The sequence below is a fragment of the Rhincodon typus genome, chromosome 34, assembly GCF_021869965.1.
Source record: "Rhincodon typus isolate 14 chromosome 34, sRhiTyp1.1, whole genome shotgun sequence".
NCBI lineage: Eukaryota > Metazoa > Chordata > Chondrichthyes > Orectolobiformes > Rhincodontidae > Rhincodon > Rhincodon typus.
The window spans coordinates 15794480-15809881 of record NC_063365.1 but is presented as its reverse complement, the minus strand read 5'-3'; the positions used below and the strand labels follow the sequence as shown (position 1 = coordinate 15809881).

Genomic DNA, 15402 nt, shown 5'->3' with positions numbered 1-15402 from the left:
TTTATTACCCTTGATCCACACATCACCTGCGCGTGCGCCATCCCGTCTCACCAGCGCTGTCTTCCCGCCTGGTGAATTAAATGTTTAATTTTACTAGCCTTTTGAGATTCCCATACTAAGTCTGACAGACTTTTCTCCAATGTGAGAAACTGTGTCATTTGAAGTTTAAGACCATTGTTCATCTTTGTTGTGGATCTAGAGCAGGCATTAATTCCCTGAATCAGTGTCTGGTAAGTACACAGCCGTCTTAACTGCTGGTATCTTGGAAAGTTGATGTCCACTCGAGTGTTGACCTTTTCCTTAATGGTTAATTGTCTCCATTCTTTAAGACCGTTAGATCACCGACACTGATTTCAGCTGAGTGTAAATCGGTGGCTGCAATCAACCTGATGCAGTTTAGCCTCTTGAAGATTTTGGCATAGGAGAGCCCAAGTCAGGAATATTGGGTAAAATTGGTACCTTGCTACTGCTGAGATATTTTTCTTTTCTCAATTGCACTTGTGGAAGATGTAAAGAGAAAAATTACTTTGAATTACTTTCTGCCATGTGTCTCCTGTTGACTGCAGGCTGCAATGAATCGCTTCTTATTTGTAGTCAGTGCTTTATGCAACAACTTTATAAATAAAATTAACTTTGAATGCATAAAGTCAGATTATTGCCAGCAAGCGGAACAAAAATACATGTACTCGAATTGTTAGGATGAGAAACAGGAGCAAGATAGGAATACAGACACTGGACATTTCATTAGTGTTTTAGTTTGGAGGAATACAGTCTTGTATTTATATAGCACCTCATCACATTTCAAACAATTAAGTAATGAAATGGACCAGTCAAATAGTATTCATCTAATTTGCAACTGAATAAGTTGAATAGAAAGTCTATATTTTACATATCCCAGTTTTTTTGAGACAAGTGAATTTTTGTGCTCAATGATATGTAGGCTATCAATGCAGAGAATGAAATGATTTTACACCTTTTGAACTCAGCATCTGAATGTTCATATGCTTAAGTACATAATATGTCCAATCATTTGTCCAGAGTTTCAGATAACCAACTGAGACAGTGAAATGTTTCCAGATCTCTCTCAAGCCACTCTTCTCATCTTCCTGAATGAAGATCCATCAGTATCCACTGATGTTTTTTAAATTGCTGTCAAAGGGCTGGTTCAATGAACAATGCAGGGCAACATGCCAGGAGCAGGACCATGCCAACCTAAAACTGATGTGTTAACCTGATGATGCTGCAATAGAGAATGTGTTAACCTGATGATACTGCAGTAGAGAATTCTTTGCCTGCTAAATTTCAAATGATGGACATAGCTACGTGATGTAATAACTAATGGGTCAAATCCAGGCCTTGCAGTGCTATCACACCCAGTTATACATGGCAATGACAATTAAATAACCAACCGGAGGAGGAGGAGGTTCCACAAAACCCCTCTATCTCCAACGATAAGGCAGCCCATTACATCAGTGCAAAAGTCAAAGCTGATGCACACGCACCCATCTTTAGCCAGAAGTGCTCAGTGAATGAGCCATCTTAATCTGCACCTGAGGTCCCCAACATCACTGATACCAGTCTTCAAACAATTCAATTCATGTTACGTAATGTGAAGGTATAGTTAAAAACATTGGCTATTGCAAAGACAATGAGCCCTGAAAGCGTGTGGGCAATATTGTTGAAAACTTGTGATCCCAGATCAAACTCAATTCCTAGTCCATGCAGTGTGGAGCTGGAGGAACACAGCAGGCCAGGCACCATAGAGGAGCAGGAAAGTTGATGTTTCGGGTCAGGACCTTTCTTCAGAAATGTACTTCTCCAAAAATGTACATTTCTGAAGAACGGTCCTGATCCAAAACGTCAACTTTCCTGTTCCTCTGATGCTGCCTGGCCTGTTGTGTTCCTCCAGCTCCACACTGTCTTGTCTCTGACTCCAGCATCTGCAGTTCTTGCTATCTCTCAGTTCCTAGTCCAGCTGTTGCAGTACACCTACAGTACTGGCATCTATCTAACAATGTAGAAAATTGCTAGGTATGACCTGTCCAAAAAAGCAAGACCAATCCAAAGTGACAGCCCTGATGTCAAGGTTGTATTTGATTGAGTGTAACATCAAGGAGCCCCAGCAAAACTTATTTCAATGGGAATTGGGGTGAAACCACTTCACTGGTTAGAGTCAAACCTGGCACATACGAAGATGGTTGTGGATGTTGGAGGTCAGTCATCTCAGCTCCAGGATATCTCAGCAGGAATTCCTCAAGGTAGTGTCCTAGGCCTAACCATCTTTAACTGCTTCATCGATGACCTTCCCACCATCATAAATTCACCATGTATGTGGATGTTCAGCACCATTCGGCGAAGACCTCTCGGATACATTCAAATGCAACAATACCTGATATTATCTAGGCCTAGTCTTAAAAATAGCAAGTGACTTTCACACCACAAATACCAAGCAATGACCTCTAACCACCGCTTTGACATTCTATGGCATCACTATCACTCAATACCTCACTATCGACATCCTGGCAGTTACCATTGACCAGAAACTGTACTTGGACTCACCATATAAATACAGTGGCTACAAGAGCAGGTAAGAGGCTAGGAATGCTACACTGAGTGACTCCCCACCTGACTCCCAAGTTTTTCTGCCATTTAAAAGGCACAAATCAAGAGTGTGATGGAATACCCTCCACTTCCCTGAATGAATGCAGTTCCAACAATGTGTTCAAGATCATCTAGGTCAAAGCAGCTTGATTAACATCCCATTTACCACCACAGCAGTGTGTACCACATACAAGATTCGTTGCAGCAATTTGATGAGTTTCCCCTGTGACCCATTGTCAGACAAGGGCAACAGACATGAAAAATCTTCAACTTTATGTTCCCCTCCCTGCCCCATACATGGATATATTGCACATCCTTAAATCTCACAGGGTTTAAAACCTGGAACCCTTTTAAACAGCACTGTGAATATACCTAGACCAATTGGGCTTCAGCAATTCAGGTAGGTCAAATCACATTCTCAAGGGCATTTCGGGATAAACAACAAATGCTAATCTTGCTATTGACAGTCTCATGGAATGAAAGAATAAACTAAAACTACTTGTGTCTAAACTTTGATTGCTCCAAAAGTTGGACTGTGGATTTCAATGCATGATTAACTTATGCTTTCCAGAGCTATCAGCCATGTCGTTGCCTATTAGTCACCCATTAGTTTGCTCTGGTGCCCCAAATGCAATATATATACAGGATACTGCTGCAGTATAACTGGTGTCAGGATGTCAAGCAATGACCTGCATGCTTTGCACAGCAACTGGACATTGAGGAAGGGGAATGAGTTTCTGTTCCAGCATATTACGGAATAGATATGCAACTCCTACAAAGTGCAGTCATGCAGTCATTGATACCTTGCACTTTGGTGAAGTCTGTAAACTTAAGGAATCTTCATGCTTCACCTGTTTCTTTAAGAAAAGAGCAAATGAAATGTTCTGTCCCATTGAGAAGATGGCCTCAGCAATCTCCCTTGCACAACATATGAGAGATGTTGCAAATAGTTCTGGCTACAACTTGGAATGAGTCTGTTGTGTAAGAGGTCATTTCTATGTTCACACAGCCACAAGCATTGCTGTCCTGGTCCTGCTGTCAGGATGCATAAGACTGCAACAGTTGGGCAGCTTTCACTGCGGACATTCATTCTGAAGCCCTTGTTTTGTGCCTTAACACTGTTACCAATATAATGTCTGGCTTGATTTACCACAAGTTTACACAAATTTTGCCATTGATAATTAGGAGCACTGAGTGCATTTCTTATGTTGTCGAAATGGAATACTCCCAGATTAACTTTTAAGTAATTTTTGTGGGCAACTTCCTCCATTGCTGCTTCATTTAACACAATCTTGAAACTCTCTTGAGATAAATGACAGAATCCAAATTTGAGATAACAAGGACTGTTGTTGTGTTCTTTGTCATTTGTGCAGGTTTAACAAGGTCAATATAGGCGCTGCTAATTCTTCAGAGTTGCGTGGAACTTGTTGATTATTGCCAAGAACTCAATGGGAAGGTTAATAATTTGTTTAAAAAATACAAAGTTTATGCGATTGTTATGTTTGGGTCCTTAGTGTAAAATGGAAAATTTAAAGGGGGTCGCGTGACCTGGTCTGAATTCTGCCCCAAAACAAAGTTGGGGTGTTTGGTCGTTAAAGAAGGATCCAGGTTGTGTTCCTGGGAAGAAGCGGCAAGATATCCACATGCGGACAATGGAAGGGCATCTGACTATAGGTTAGGCCATTAATCTCTGGTTTATGCTGGGAATATCAGGTTTTTATAACTGGTTATAATTTGAATTGTCTGTTTATTTCCAAAATAGATTTGGGAATTTTAAAGACTGTAAATCAGCATTTATAAGTGAATGCAAGGTGCGTGTGATTCATGTTGCCATGGAGACAGGCAATGAAAGGAAAGCGGGCCATAGAAAGCCATTATAGTCACACATTTCAAGGTTTTAAGCTATCCCAACCTTTCAGACAGGTAAGTCTGAAAAATTCAGAGAGAGGAGAAAGCAGAAAGATAAAGACAGTTCAAGCAGGGAGAATGCTGATGCTATTGGTCACCTTGCCAAGTATACATGAGAGCTTGTTCTCAAATTGAAAAGATCAAGTTGATGATCTAACGAGACTAGAAGATTTTCCCAGCTTGGTGGAGGGAAGAACCTCCAATTGGTCCTTCATCATGAAAGCCAATTATAGGATTAAATGTTGCTCAGCTGGAAAAGGAAAAGAAATAAAGGACGTCAGCCAGCAAGAGCTAGGAATCACTTTGGATTTGATTTTCAAGAAAGAAGTGTCCACCTTCAGAACAGTGTAAAGTCTGACCTTAGCGTGGAATTTTCAATGGGATCTATTAAATGGAGAAGTCCTTTTCTATAGCTTTAGTGTAAGTTGTCTACAAAAATAATGTTTCATCTTTGCTTTTCATTTATTTACTCCAGTAAAAGTATTAAAGCTTGAAATCTCATGGTGTTCCTTTTAGCAATTCACTGAAAAATCAGGGTTTTTTTTGGAGAGTTTTTAATGGGTCTCGACAGAATCAGAGCAGATTATCTAATGGTAAGTGTTCTTATGTATTTTGATTTGGCTGAAGATTGCAAATCAACCATTTGATAGTGTGGAAGAGATCTGTTTTTATTCAAGCTGAATCAATTTTTTTTATCTTTACTAATGTAATTAGAAAGAGAGTTTTTTTTTTGTAGGCTTACAATTCCCCGCATGCATTTCTGCAAGGTATATCCATTCATCATGTTGGTTAAGATTCAGTCCAGGCCATTTTAAAAATCCTGATGACTTCCAAATATTTGCTTACATGTTTAACTATTTGCCATACGTTCCATGGTTTTATTATACTTGCTGTTAGTTTTTTTTGTGTAATACATCACTGCAGAAAGCAAACTTTTAGGTGATAATTTAATTTGCTTCTCCTATCTCAATCTTTCTTTGCTGCCAAAAATACTGACTTCACAGGGCTCAGTTTCTTTAGATGTCCCATCCAAATTTTGTTCCTTTTGTTTCAACCTAGTGAACATTCACTTTTTTTTTTTAGCACTTCAACCTTCGGGAGCAAAATGGTCAAATGAAGGGATACCACCCAACAATCGTGCATGAGCATTATGCAAGGAGGTTAACAGGATTGTAGTTTACTGTTAGAATTTTTGCTGTTTCTTTCCCCCTTCCTGGGAACTCTACATCTAATTGGAATATTTGTGCTACTTACTTAGTGGGACCTCTTGTTCTTGGTCAGTGAATTGTGGCTTGTCACAAACCACATGGGAAAACACATGAGTACTCAAACCCCACTGTTCCTGTAATCATCACAAAGGTTTAAGATTTAATGAAAGCACTTGAGGACCTCAATTTATCTATCTAATGGACCAGGTCAGCAGGAAACACTAACCAGAATTCAGTACTTAACATAAACTACTACTTATTATATCAATTCAAATACAGACAAACTGAAATATAAATTGTCAGCATATAACTCTACTGGCTGAAATTCTCTTTCTCCTCCTTTCTAAATCCCTGTACACGCATGCAGACAGACACAAACAAGCAAACCTGGATATTATCGATGGAGGAAGAAATACTGAGGAAACACAGTTCATAGTACCACTGTACCAATCCACAGGATTCATTGAGGTGCTCCTTTTGCTTCTTCCAAAACCTTATGTTCTCTGATCTCCTCATCCAGGTTCTGTGTTCTTTGCTGAAGAAGCAGGGTGGTTAGCACACTAATTATACAGTCTCTCAGTCACTGGTTTCAAGCAACACCTTACAGCTATTGATGGGAGAAAATAACTAGTTATCTTCTAGGAGTTGATTAGTTCACTACACAAAGAGAGAGAGAGCGAGATCTTGTCACTTTCTTGTAGAATGGAAGCTCCTATTCCGTATTTTTCACACATTGTTCACCTGTCCCAGAGCTATTCGGAGAGGAGTTGTCATGCTGATAACTCCTGCCCCCCACATCTGGTCCCGATTTGGTTTGTGCAGTCACCATTCTGGATCTGGGTGAAGCTTAGTCTGAACTCAATCACTCTCTTTGTCTCATGGTGTCTTAAGCATCTTCCTTCACTGCTTAGACAAGGCAACAGCGTAAACAAAATTCAATGAGTCCCAGCAGTTTAGCTTTGAAAGTGCAGCTATTCCTCCCACAGTCCTTGGTTTGCAGTAGTACACTTTTTTCCATTTTGGTTCACAATCCAAAATAAAGGAAAATAAAAAGATGTGGCCTTTATAAACTTTACAACAAAATTAAACAGCCCAGCTGGCACTCTCGTGCAGTACTGAGGAGAGTGTTGCAGATTACATTGATTCTTCAGATAACCTTTGTGTCATCTGCTTCCTTTGTAAAGAGATGCAAAGTCCTCTTAAGTACTTTTTCATGTCCTCTGCCTCTACGTAAGATTTTCTTCTGAGTCCTTAACAGGATGAAATTTGTCTTTTTTCCTAACCAGTTACACTTGTTGGTGCTTATTCAAATATCTTGGGTTTCAGTTCAATGTTACCTGCTTCGCTTTTCTCAACATATCTTTACTTCCTGTATTAACTTCTTAAGTTCCCCCTTGTACTATTTGGAAATGAAATGAAACTTACATAGCTTTGTTGTTTAGCTAGTGATTGTGGTACATTTTAGGAATTTAAAGCTGAGAAATATTAATGAGGGCTCGGTCAGTAGCCTGGTAATTTGGTTCAGAAACCCATACGTTTGAAACCTGGTGATCCTAAAGTCTTACTTTCTCATTTTCTCCCTTCGCTGATAATTGAATATTAATCATGGATGTTTATGGAATGTTGGTGCTTTACATCTAACCAACATACTGACTGAGGAAACAAAAACAAATTACTGGAGAAACTCAGCGGGTCTGGCAGCATTTGTGGAAAGAAAACAGTTAACATGTTGAGTCTGATGACTGTTCATCACAAGTTCTCTCCAGATTTGAAATGTTGACTGTGCATATTATTAGAATAAATAATGTTGCAACAAGCTAACTGATAAATATCACTAGGCTTTTAGTTTGTAACGTAAGCTGCATTGTATCAAGTACATGTATTTTACAATGTTTCATGAACAGTCATCTGATTCATACTGATAACTTTGTTCGTGATGTTAAAAATGTAACAGCATGAAAATAAATTACTTTGAAATCATGAAACATCCTCAAACGATATAAATGCAAGTTGTTAGTTATAATTTGGGTTTTATTCACTTTTTACATTCTGTAAGGTATGTAAGTGAACAATGTGTTGCGATGTCACAAGTTCTGGTTAGAGCGGGTGGCTTAGCTCAGTTGGCTGGTATGTGATGCAGAATGATGATAACAGCATGGGATTAATTCCTGCACCTGAGGTTACCATGAAGAATTCTCCTTCTCAATCTCTCCCTTGCCTGAGACATGGTGACTCTAAGGTTAAACCATCACCACTTGTGGTTGAACAAGGTTATAGTGATTTTACCTTTATCTTTTAGTTTTAGTTAATGACAACCTTATGAAGCTATAGTTTTGTTCTGGAGTTATAAGTAGACATTTTCCCATGGCTTGAAGTTAATGAAAAAGGCACAATACGAATCTAGTGGTGCAAATAGATTTTGCGAAAAAATGAAAAGAAAATGACAAGTGTAGCAACCTAGTCTAAAGTCAAAATCTGGTGTCATGTGGAATCAGGGAAAACCATCTTCCTTTATGAAAAGCAAGGAGTCATACTTTTCATAAAGGAAGATGGTTGTGATTGTTGGAAGTCAATCTCAGACCCAGGACATGACTGCAGAAGTTCCTTAGAGTAGTGTACTTGTACTAGGCTCTAGCATCTTAAGCTACTTCATTAATGGTCTTCCCTCCATTCTGGGATCATAAGTGGAGATGTTCATTTTGGATTATGGGGTCAGAAGTGGAGATGTTCATTCAGGATTGCACAGCTCCTCAGATGTGAAGATGTCTATGTCCGTGTGCAGCAAGGTCCAGACAACACACAGGTTTTGACTGTAAAGTGGGGAGTAATGTTTGCATTTCATAAGTGCCATTTCTAACACGAGACAATATAACCCCCTCCCATGATGTTCAGTGGTATTGCCATAGTCTTAGCAGACTATAGGGCTGCTTTCTCATTAGAGAGAGACACTGATGGTGCTTTAACCTGAAGGCTACCATACCTCAGATGAGGGGAGAGGAGGAGAAGAAGGAGAGTCCATCACAGTAACCTCAGCCAGTGATGGGAATTGAACTCAGCTGTTGGAATCACACTGCCTTAGAAACCAACCATCCAAGCAACTGAGCTAACCAGACTCCTGCCATTGCTGATACTCCCATTATCATCCTGAGAGTTACAGTTGTCCCATTCACCACTTTGTGTTTATTCCTTCATGGCCAACACACAATGGAAACAGTGTGTACCATCTACAAAATGCACAGTAGCAACTCCCCAAGACCTCTTCTGGTGTCTTCCAACCCATGATCTGTACCATCTAAAATGGTAAGAGTAGATGCAAGGAAACATTGCTATGTGCAGGTTTCCCATCCAAGCCACATATCATCCTGACTTGGAACTATAGCTCTATCTGTTGCCTAGTCAAAATCTTGGAACACATCCTAATAGCACTATGCGCTTCACTACACCCCAAGAACTGCAGTCGATGAAGACAAGCTCACCATCACCCTCTCCAGGGCAGTTACGGATGGACAATATGTTTTCAAATCGAAGTATAACATTTATAATTATTTATATTTGGAACCTAAAGGAACCTGGCTACATCCCAGTGTGATTCCAGCTGTTTCTGAACAAAGTCTGCTGGGATGCAAAGCAATTTGCAATTAACATTCCAGGAAATGTCTTTAAAAGAAAGTAGAAACAAAATTTCATGAGAAACTTTGAGTGCTTCAGTTTTCAGTTTTCAATGAAAGCACATCCTTGTGCTAAACCTTTGTTCCACATCATATTGAACTACACTTGGTGGAATTGGTTTTCTCCTTTGTCACAAAATATTCCCATTTTGAGCACTTTGTAGTGACAACTGTTTTATTGAAATACCAAAGGTAAAGACTTGAATTTTATTGATTTCTGCATGTACGAAAATTGTAATTTTGCAATGGATGAATCAGTGTATCAATAAAATAGGCAAATTTTGAGTATTCTAGTGCTTGACCCTTGCGAGTTATTTTAAGTGTTGGGTGAGTGTGTTATATTCATTGTAAAATTATATTCAGTTTGTGTCCAGCTGTGTGCCTTAGTTGATCAAAAAGAAATTCTCTCACTGCAACATTGTCATTTTGGGAGTTATTGTTTCTGGTCTGTAAAATGGTTCCTTTAGCTGTTAGTTTGAGAGTATTAAAGTGCAGGTCATATAGGCAGGAAAAATTCTCAAGCCAAGTTTCAAAGTGAAAGAATGGCCTTGCAAAAGTTAAAAGCCTTCCCCTGGAAAAAATGTATTTTTGTAGGATTTGCCATCCAGCCAAATCTCCGTAAAACTGGATCATTCTGACAAAAAAAGTGATATATTTCCAAAATAAAAAATGTTCTTCTCGATTGTGGTTGTAAATCTGCATAAAAAAGCTAAATGATTATTTTGTTCATTAACCATGGCATCAGAAGTTTTGGTTTAATCTCAAAAAGTTCGACTTCAAACATTTAAATTGGAAACTAAAATTATTGAAGTAATGCTTCAGATTTATGTGTTTAAGGCGGAGGATCTACATGAAACAACACAAATGCACAGTATACCAGTATGACACAAAATCCATGTCTGAAAGTAACAATTTTTAAATTAATGAACTTGTTATCAAATATAAGTATTTGATATTTTAAACAGCAATGAGCTGGTTTAAATTATGAATAACAAGAAATGCCTCTCCCTTTTCCTCATAAAAGTATCTAGGCTGCATTGTGTCCCTTGTACAGAATATTGGGAAGGAGCCAATCTATATTTTCCTTGGCATTGGTTTCAGTCCTTTTAAAACATTGGGATTTTTTTAATGCTTCAAATAATAATGTTTTCCAATCAATTGATGTAAATGAGATTACTGCCACAAGGCTGCTTGTAAAGCGTAGCAGTGTTCCTAAATTACTATACATTCTTTAATTTGATAAATGTAATTTTGCTTCTCTATTCGCTAAATTGCTAAACTAATTACCTTTCCCTTGCCTCCTTCCATGCCAGCCAATACCACTACTTAAACAGAAGATGAATCACTCCATCACAATGTCACAAGAACAAATAGCTTGCCTTCTGGCCAATGCCTTCTTTTGCACATTTCCTCGACGCAATAACAAAGGCAAACATGAATATTCTAACTTCCCGGACATAAACTTTAAGAAGTAAGTACAAAAAATTCCTTTACAGTATATCGCAATATTTCTGAAGAACGGTCACTGAACTCAAAACGTTAACTCTGTTTTATCTCCACAGATACTGCCTAATCTGCTGGGTTTCTCCAGCAGTTCATGTAATTGTATTTTTCAGGTCTCCAGCACCACATTCTTTATTCAGTTTTTAGTTCTTTAAGTACATACAGTATCAATATAACAAAGCCATCTCTCAAAGTCAACGTTATTTTGTTCTTATTGTACGTCTCCTGTTGCAATATTTTATGCATGGAGATCAAAAAAATGTGAATGATGCCTGACAGAATTGATCGTCTGGTGTATGAAAATACAATCATCCATTTATTAAGCAAAAAATACTGGAAGTGCTTGGCAAGTCAGGTAGCTAACAAAATATTGTTGACCTAAAGTGTGACCTCTGTTTCTTTCTCTACAGGTGTTACTTGACCTGCTGAGAGTATTTCCAGCATCTGCATGTTATTTTAGAGAATTGCTGCTTGGAAGCCCTGTGCTTCATTGGAGGGAGGCATGCTTGAGTAACAGTAGTCAACTATTCCACTACATTTGGGATGGTCTTGTCATTGATTTGAGGGTGGTCCCTTTTGATTACAAGGTAGATAATGTAACTTCTTTATTCAAGAAGGTAGGGAAAGAGAAAGTCGGTGACTACAGGTCAGTTAGCTTAGCTTAACGTCTGTCTAGGGAAACTGTAAGAAGCACTTATTAAAGAAGTTATAGCAAGGCAATTGTATAAGTTCAAGTTCAGAGTTGATTATGGTTTTGTGAAAGGGAAATCATGTTTGACCACTAGAAATCCTTTGAGGAAGTAACACATGCACTCGATAAAGGGGAACAGGGAGATGTACTATACTGAGATTTCCAGAAGAGATATAACATAGTAGATCAAAGCTTTTTGCAGAAAATGGAAGCTCTTGATATAGGGGGTCACACATTGGCATGGATAGAAGATTGGCTGGCTAACAGAAAGCAGAGAATAGGCATGAATGGGTCTGTATCAGCTTAGCAAGATCTAATGATTGGTGTGCCATAGGGATTGTTGGGTGCTGGGACCTCAACTGTTCACAATTTATAAATGAATTGGATGAAGCAATAGAATGTATAATTGCCTAATTTGCTGATAGTGCAGAGGTTGATAAGAAAGTAAGTTATGAAAAGGATATGAGGCTATAAAAAGATGTAGATAGGTTATGTGAATGGACAAAGAGGTGATAAATGGAGTGTAATGTGGGAAAATGTGAATTGTCCATTTTGGGAGAATAAAAAATGAGCACAATATCTAAATGTGGGACAGATTCAGAGATCTGAAATGCAGTGGGTTCTGAGTGTCCTCATGCAGATAGAGTAAGTAATTATGTTATCCTTTATTGCAAAGGGAGTTGAATACACACGTAAGGAGTTGTGCTTAAATTTACAGGGCACTGGTGAGAATGCACGTGGAGTACTATGCAAAGGTATTGGTCACCTTATTTGGGAAGGCTATAAATGCACCGAAGGCATTTCAGGAAACATTTCCCAGCCTAATAATTGGAGTGAAATGGCCGTTTTATGAGAAAAGATTGGACACGCTAGTCTTGTATCTGCTGAAGTTTAGAAGAATAAGAGGCAAGTTGATTGAAACGTATAGGATCCAGAGGGTTTTGATAGGGTAGGTATGATGAAGATGTTTCTTCTTTTGGGAAAATATAGAACTAGCAGCCACTGTTTAAAAACCAGTGTCTTCCTTTGCAAATAAAGAAAAGGCAATTTTTTTTTCCCTCTGAGGGTGGTGAGTCTTTGCCTTCCTGACAAGGTGGTGGAAGCAGAGCCCTTGGATATTTTTAAGGCAGAGGTAGATAGATTCTTGCTAAACAAGGGTTTGAAAGGTTGTCAGATTAGCCATGATCTTGTTGAATGTCTACTCCTGATCATAATGTTTGTGGAGGTCACCTTAGGTTTTACAGTGCTCTGTTGGTTAGACAGATTTGCTGTGCAATTGATAAACAGCTGTTTTGCTGATAAATATATTAGGTAAGATAGAAACTGATTTTTTTTACATGGTTTTATACTTGATAGGATAATTGGGGGCAGGAATTGAATAGAATGGATTGACTTTTGTCAGATTGAGCAATTTTTTTGTTATAACCTACAAAATGTAAACCAATCACAACTAATCCATTAGACAACTATTTTTTCCTGTTCTACTCATTTCAACAGGTCAGAGTCACGATAATTTGCCTCTAATTGTACCGAGATATGCCGCTTTGTTGAATTTCCTCACAAGAGTCATTGGGCTCAGTTTTCCTGGCCACATGGTGATCGTAGTTAGAAGCTGTGGAGATGGCTGGATAAACAGGTAGAGCCACAATTGGACATCTCCACAAAGCATTCCCTCTACTGGAGAACTTTCTTGTGGCAGGCTTGGGCAGGGCTCAACTGTCAATTGTTCAGAGGAATGATTTTGTAGCTTTGCTAGAATTTTGCAGCTGACAGAATTTTGACACAGCAGTGATCACCAGCTCAATGAAGCCATCCTCCCTGTAGCAGTCTGGGATTTGTTGGAGTTAAAAGGCTTCATGCTCCAGTGACCCCAGAAGGGATGGAGCCTCACTCATGGCTCAACTAGTTCCTGTGCTGGGGTTTCTCTTCTGCTTCAAGCTGCCCAATGGCTTTTGTCCTCACATCTTGTCTTGTATTAACACTCCAAAGCTGATTCCATGGTATTGTGCCTTTCCCTCACAAGTCCCCATGAACTGTTAAGGCTTCAGAAGAGGCAGCTCTTTGGCATTGAGCTTGTGAGTCAACCACTGTCCTTGAGAGATAGCCAGTGAAGACAGCCCGCGAAGAGTCTGGCTCCCAGAAAAGTGTGTTGCCAAGAGGACCAGACTCTGGACCCCCATTTGGTTCCAATGTCAGGTCCTGAAGGCTGTGCTAAAATCCAGCCCATTGATTAGTTGTAAAACAGCTTTTCCATCTGATTCACGCAGGCTTTGCAGCTTAGCTTAGAGATTTATCAGGTTAACCTCAAATACCTGAGCTATTGAGTTTCTTCAAGGCTGTATCTTTTAAGGCTACTAAGTAAATGTTGTTGAGACCTGAATATCCGATGGGAATGTATAGTTATCTCTAGTCTAATAATGTCAACTTCTCCTTTAGTCTGCCTACCTTATGTGGAATTTGACTTCCAGCGCTTTGCATCCATCAGTTTGGCAGGAGACCCAGGAGTGCAATAATTAAACTCCTTGTGATCAGAACTGAAATTCTGTATCATCTCTACGGGTACTTAACTCAGTTCTTCTGTAGAAGAGGGGGCACTGGGTATGTCAGTATTCAGTTTGCATTGTAAGATGCTTTTGTTCCAGTAAAGAAAAAACAGCATGGAACAATGAGATTGATTAGTGTCCCCTGAAGCTATCTCCTCTGTCACAAAAATGAAGAACACATAAGAGCTTGTACAATGTAAAAAGGCAATCATTGTATTTTGTCCTATCATCATGGCGGCAGCTCTGCTTTTTCAACTTTTTGCTGCCCAATGACTCTTGGTATGTCTATTCTGATTCCTTCAAAGCTGTTGCAGTGATAAAAGAGGCTTTTAACATCAAGGCACAAAATGTTTTATGGAATAACCAAACATGGCTAATGAGATTGCCTATTGTTATAGGGTTCACAAAACAACTTTCCATCCTACATTGTTTGTAACATTTGACTACATGCCAAATACACAACTCTGCCCAGTGCAGTGTTGAGAAGATAATCCTTTTTAGATCGTATCTTGTTTGAAACAAATGCATTTTTAGAATATCTTATTTACAAGTCTTTTTTTGAAAAAGAAAATGGTCAAACAAAAATGCTGTATCATTAATGTGTGTGGCATCCTGCATGCTATGATGTTTTCATAACAGTTTATCCTCTAATTTTCAGTATCTTGCCACAAGTGAGCCACTATGCTGTTACAAAACTTCCTCAAATGTTTGAAATTTTTGAGTAATTAAATCTAATGTTTATTTTTACAATACATATTTTTCAATATGCTCCCAGGTGGAGTGCAGTATTCTGTCAATATTATTGTTATAAGCAAACTTAATTTAAGGTTACATATGATCCATGTGATCAAAAATTAAAGCACAGAAGAGAGCCATCCACTGAAGTTATCTTTTGATGCAATCAGCTCTTCATGTGGTAATATCAATTCCAGTCCCATCATTAGTAAAAAGCTACCATTTGATGTGAACATAATAGTGACAATAGTCTTAGCAACATGATCTTTAGCACCAAATCCAAATGTACATGCAGTGAAGCATAATGATAAAAATAACCTATTTATCTACCTGTATGTTTTTCCAGTTGATTTGTATGGTACCTTAGGAAAACTATCTCTGAATTCCTTGAAGGGTGAAGCAGGGAGTTTAATGGTACTTGCAAGATCTAACTACTGTGCCTCAGCAACAGTAATGACTGTGCTTCAAAAGAATTAGTTAGATGTGCTTGGGAAATAGTCTAATGGGTGTGATGAGGTGTTAAGCAAATGTAACTTCTTTCTTGA

The 15402-nt window shown here is 38.7% G+C and overlaps 1 protein-coding gene across 7 annotated transcripts in view; it reads left to right on the top strand.

The window, feature by feature from the left end:
- parga (poly (ADP-ribose) glycohydrolase a) overlaps positions 1–15402 on the top strand; it is a 190648-nt gene that overhangs the window by 83774 nt on the left and 91472 nt on the right. For all 7 annotated transcript variants that reach the window (XM_048616254.1, XM_048616253.1, XM_048616252.1 and 4 more), the window contains one exon: positions 10699–10856. In XM_048616254.1, the coding sequence (XP_048472211.1) occupies positions 10699–10856 (158 nt within the window). The remainder of the gene's footprint in view (positions 1–10698; positions 10857–15402) is intronic.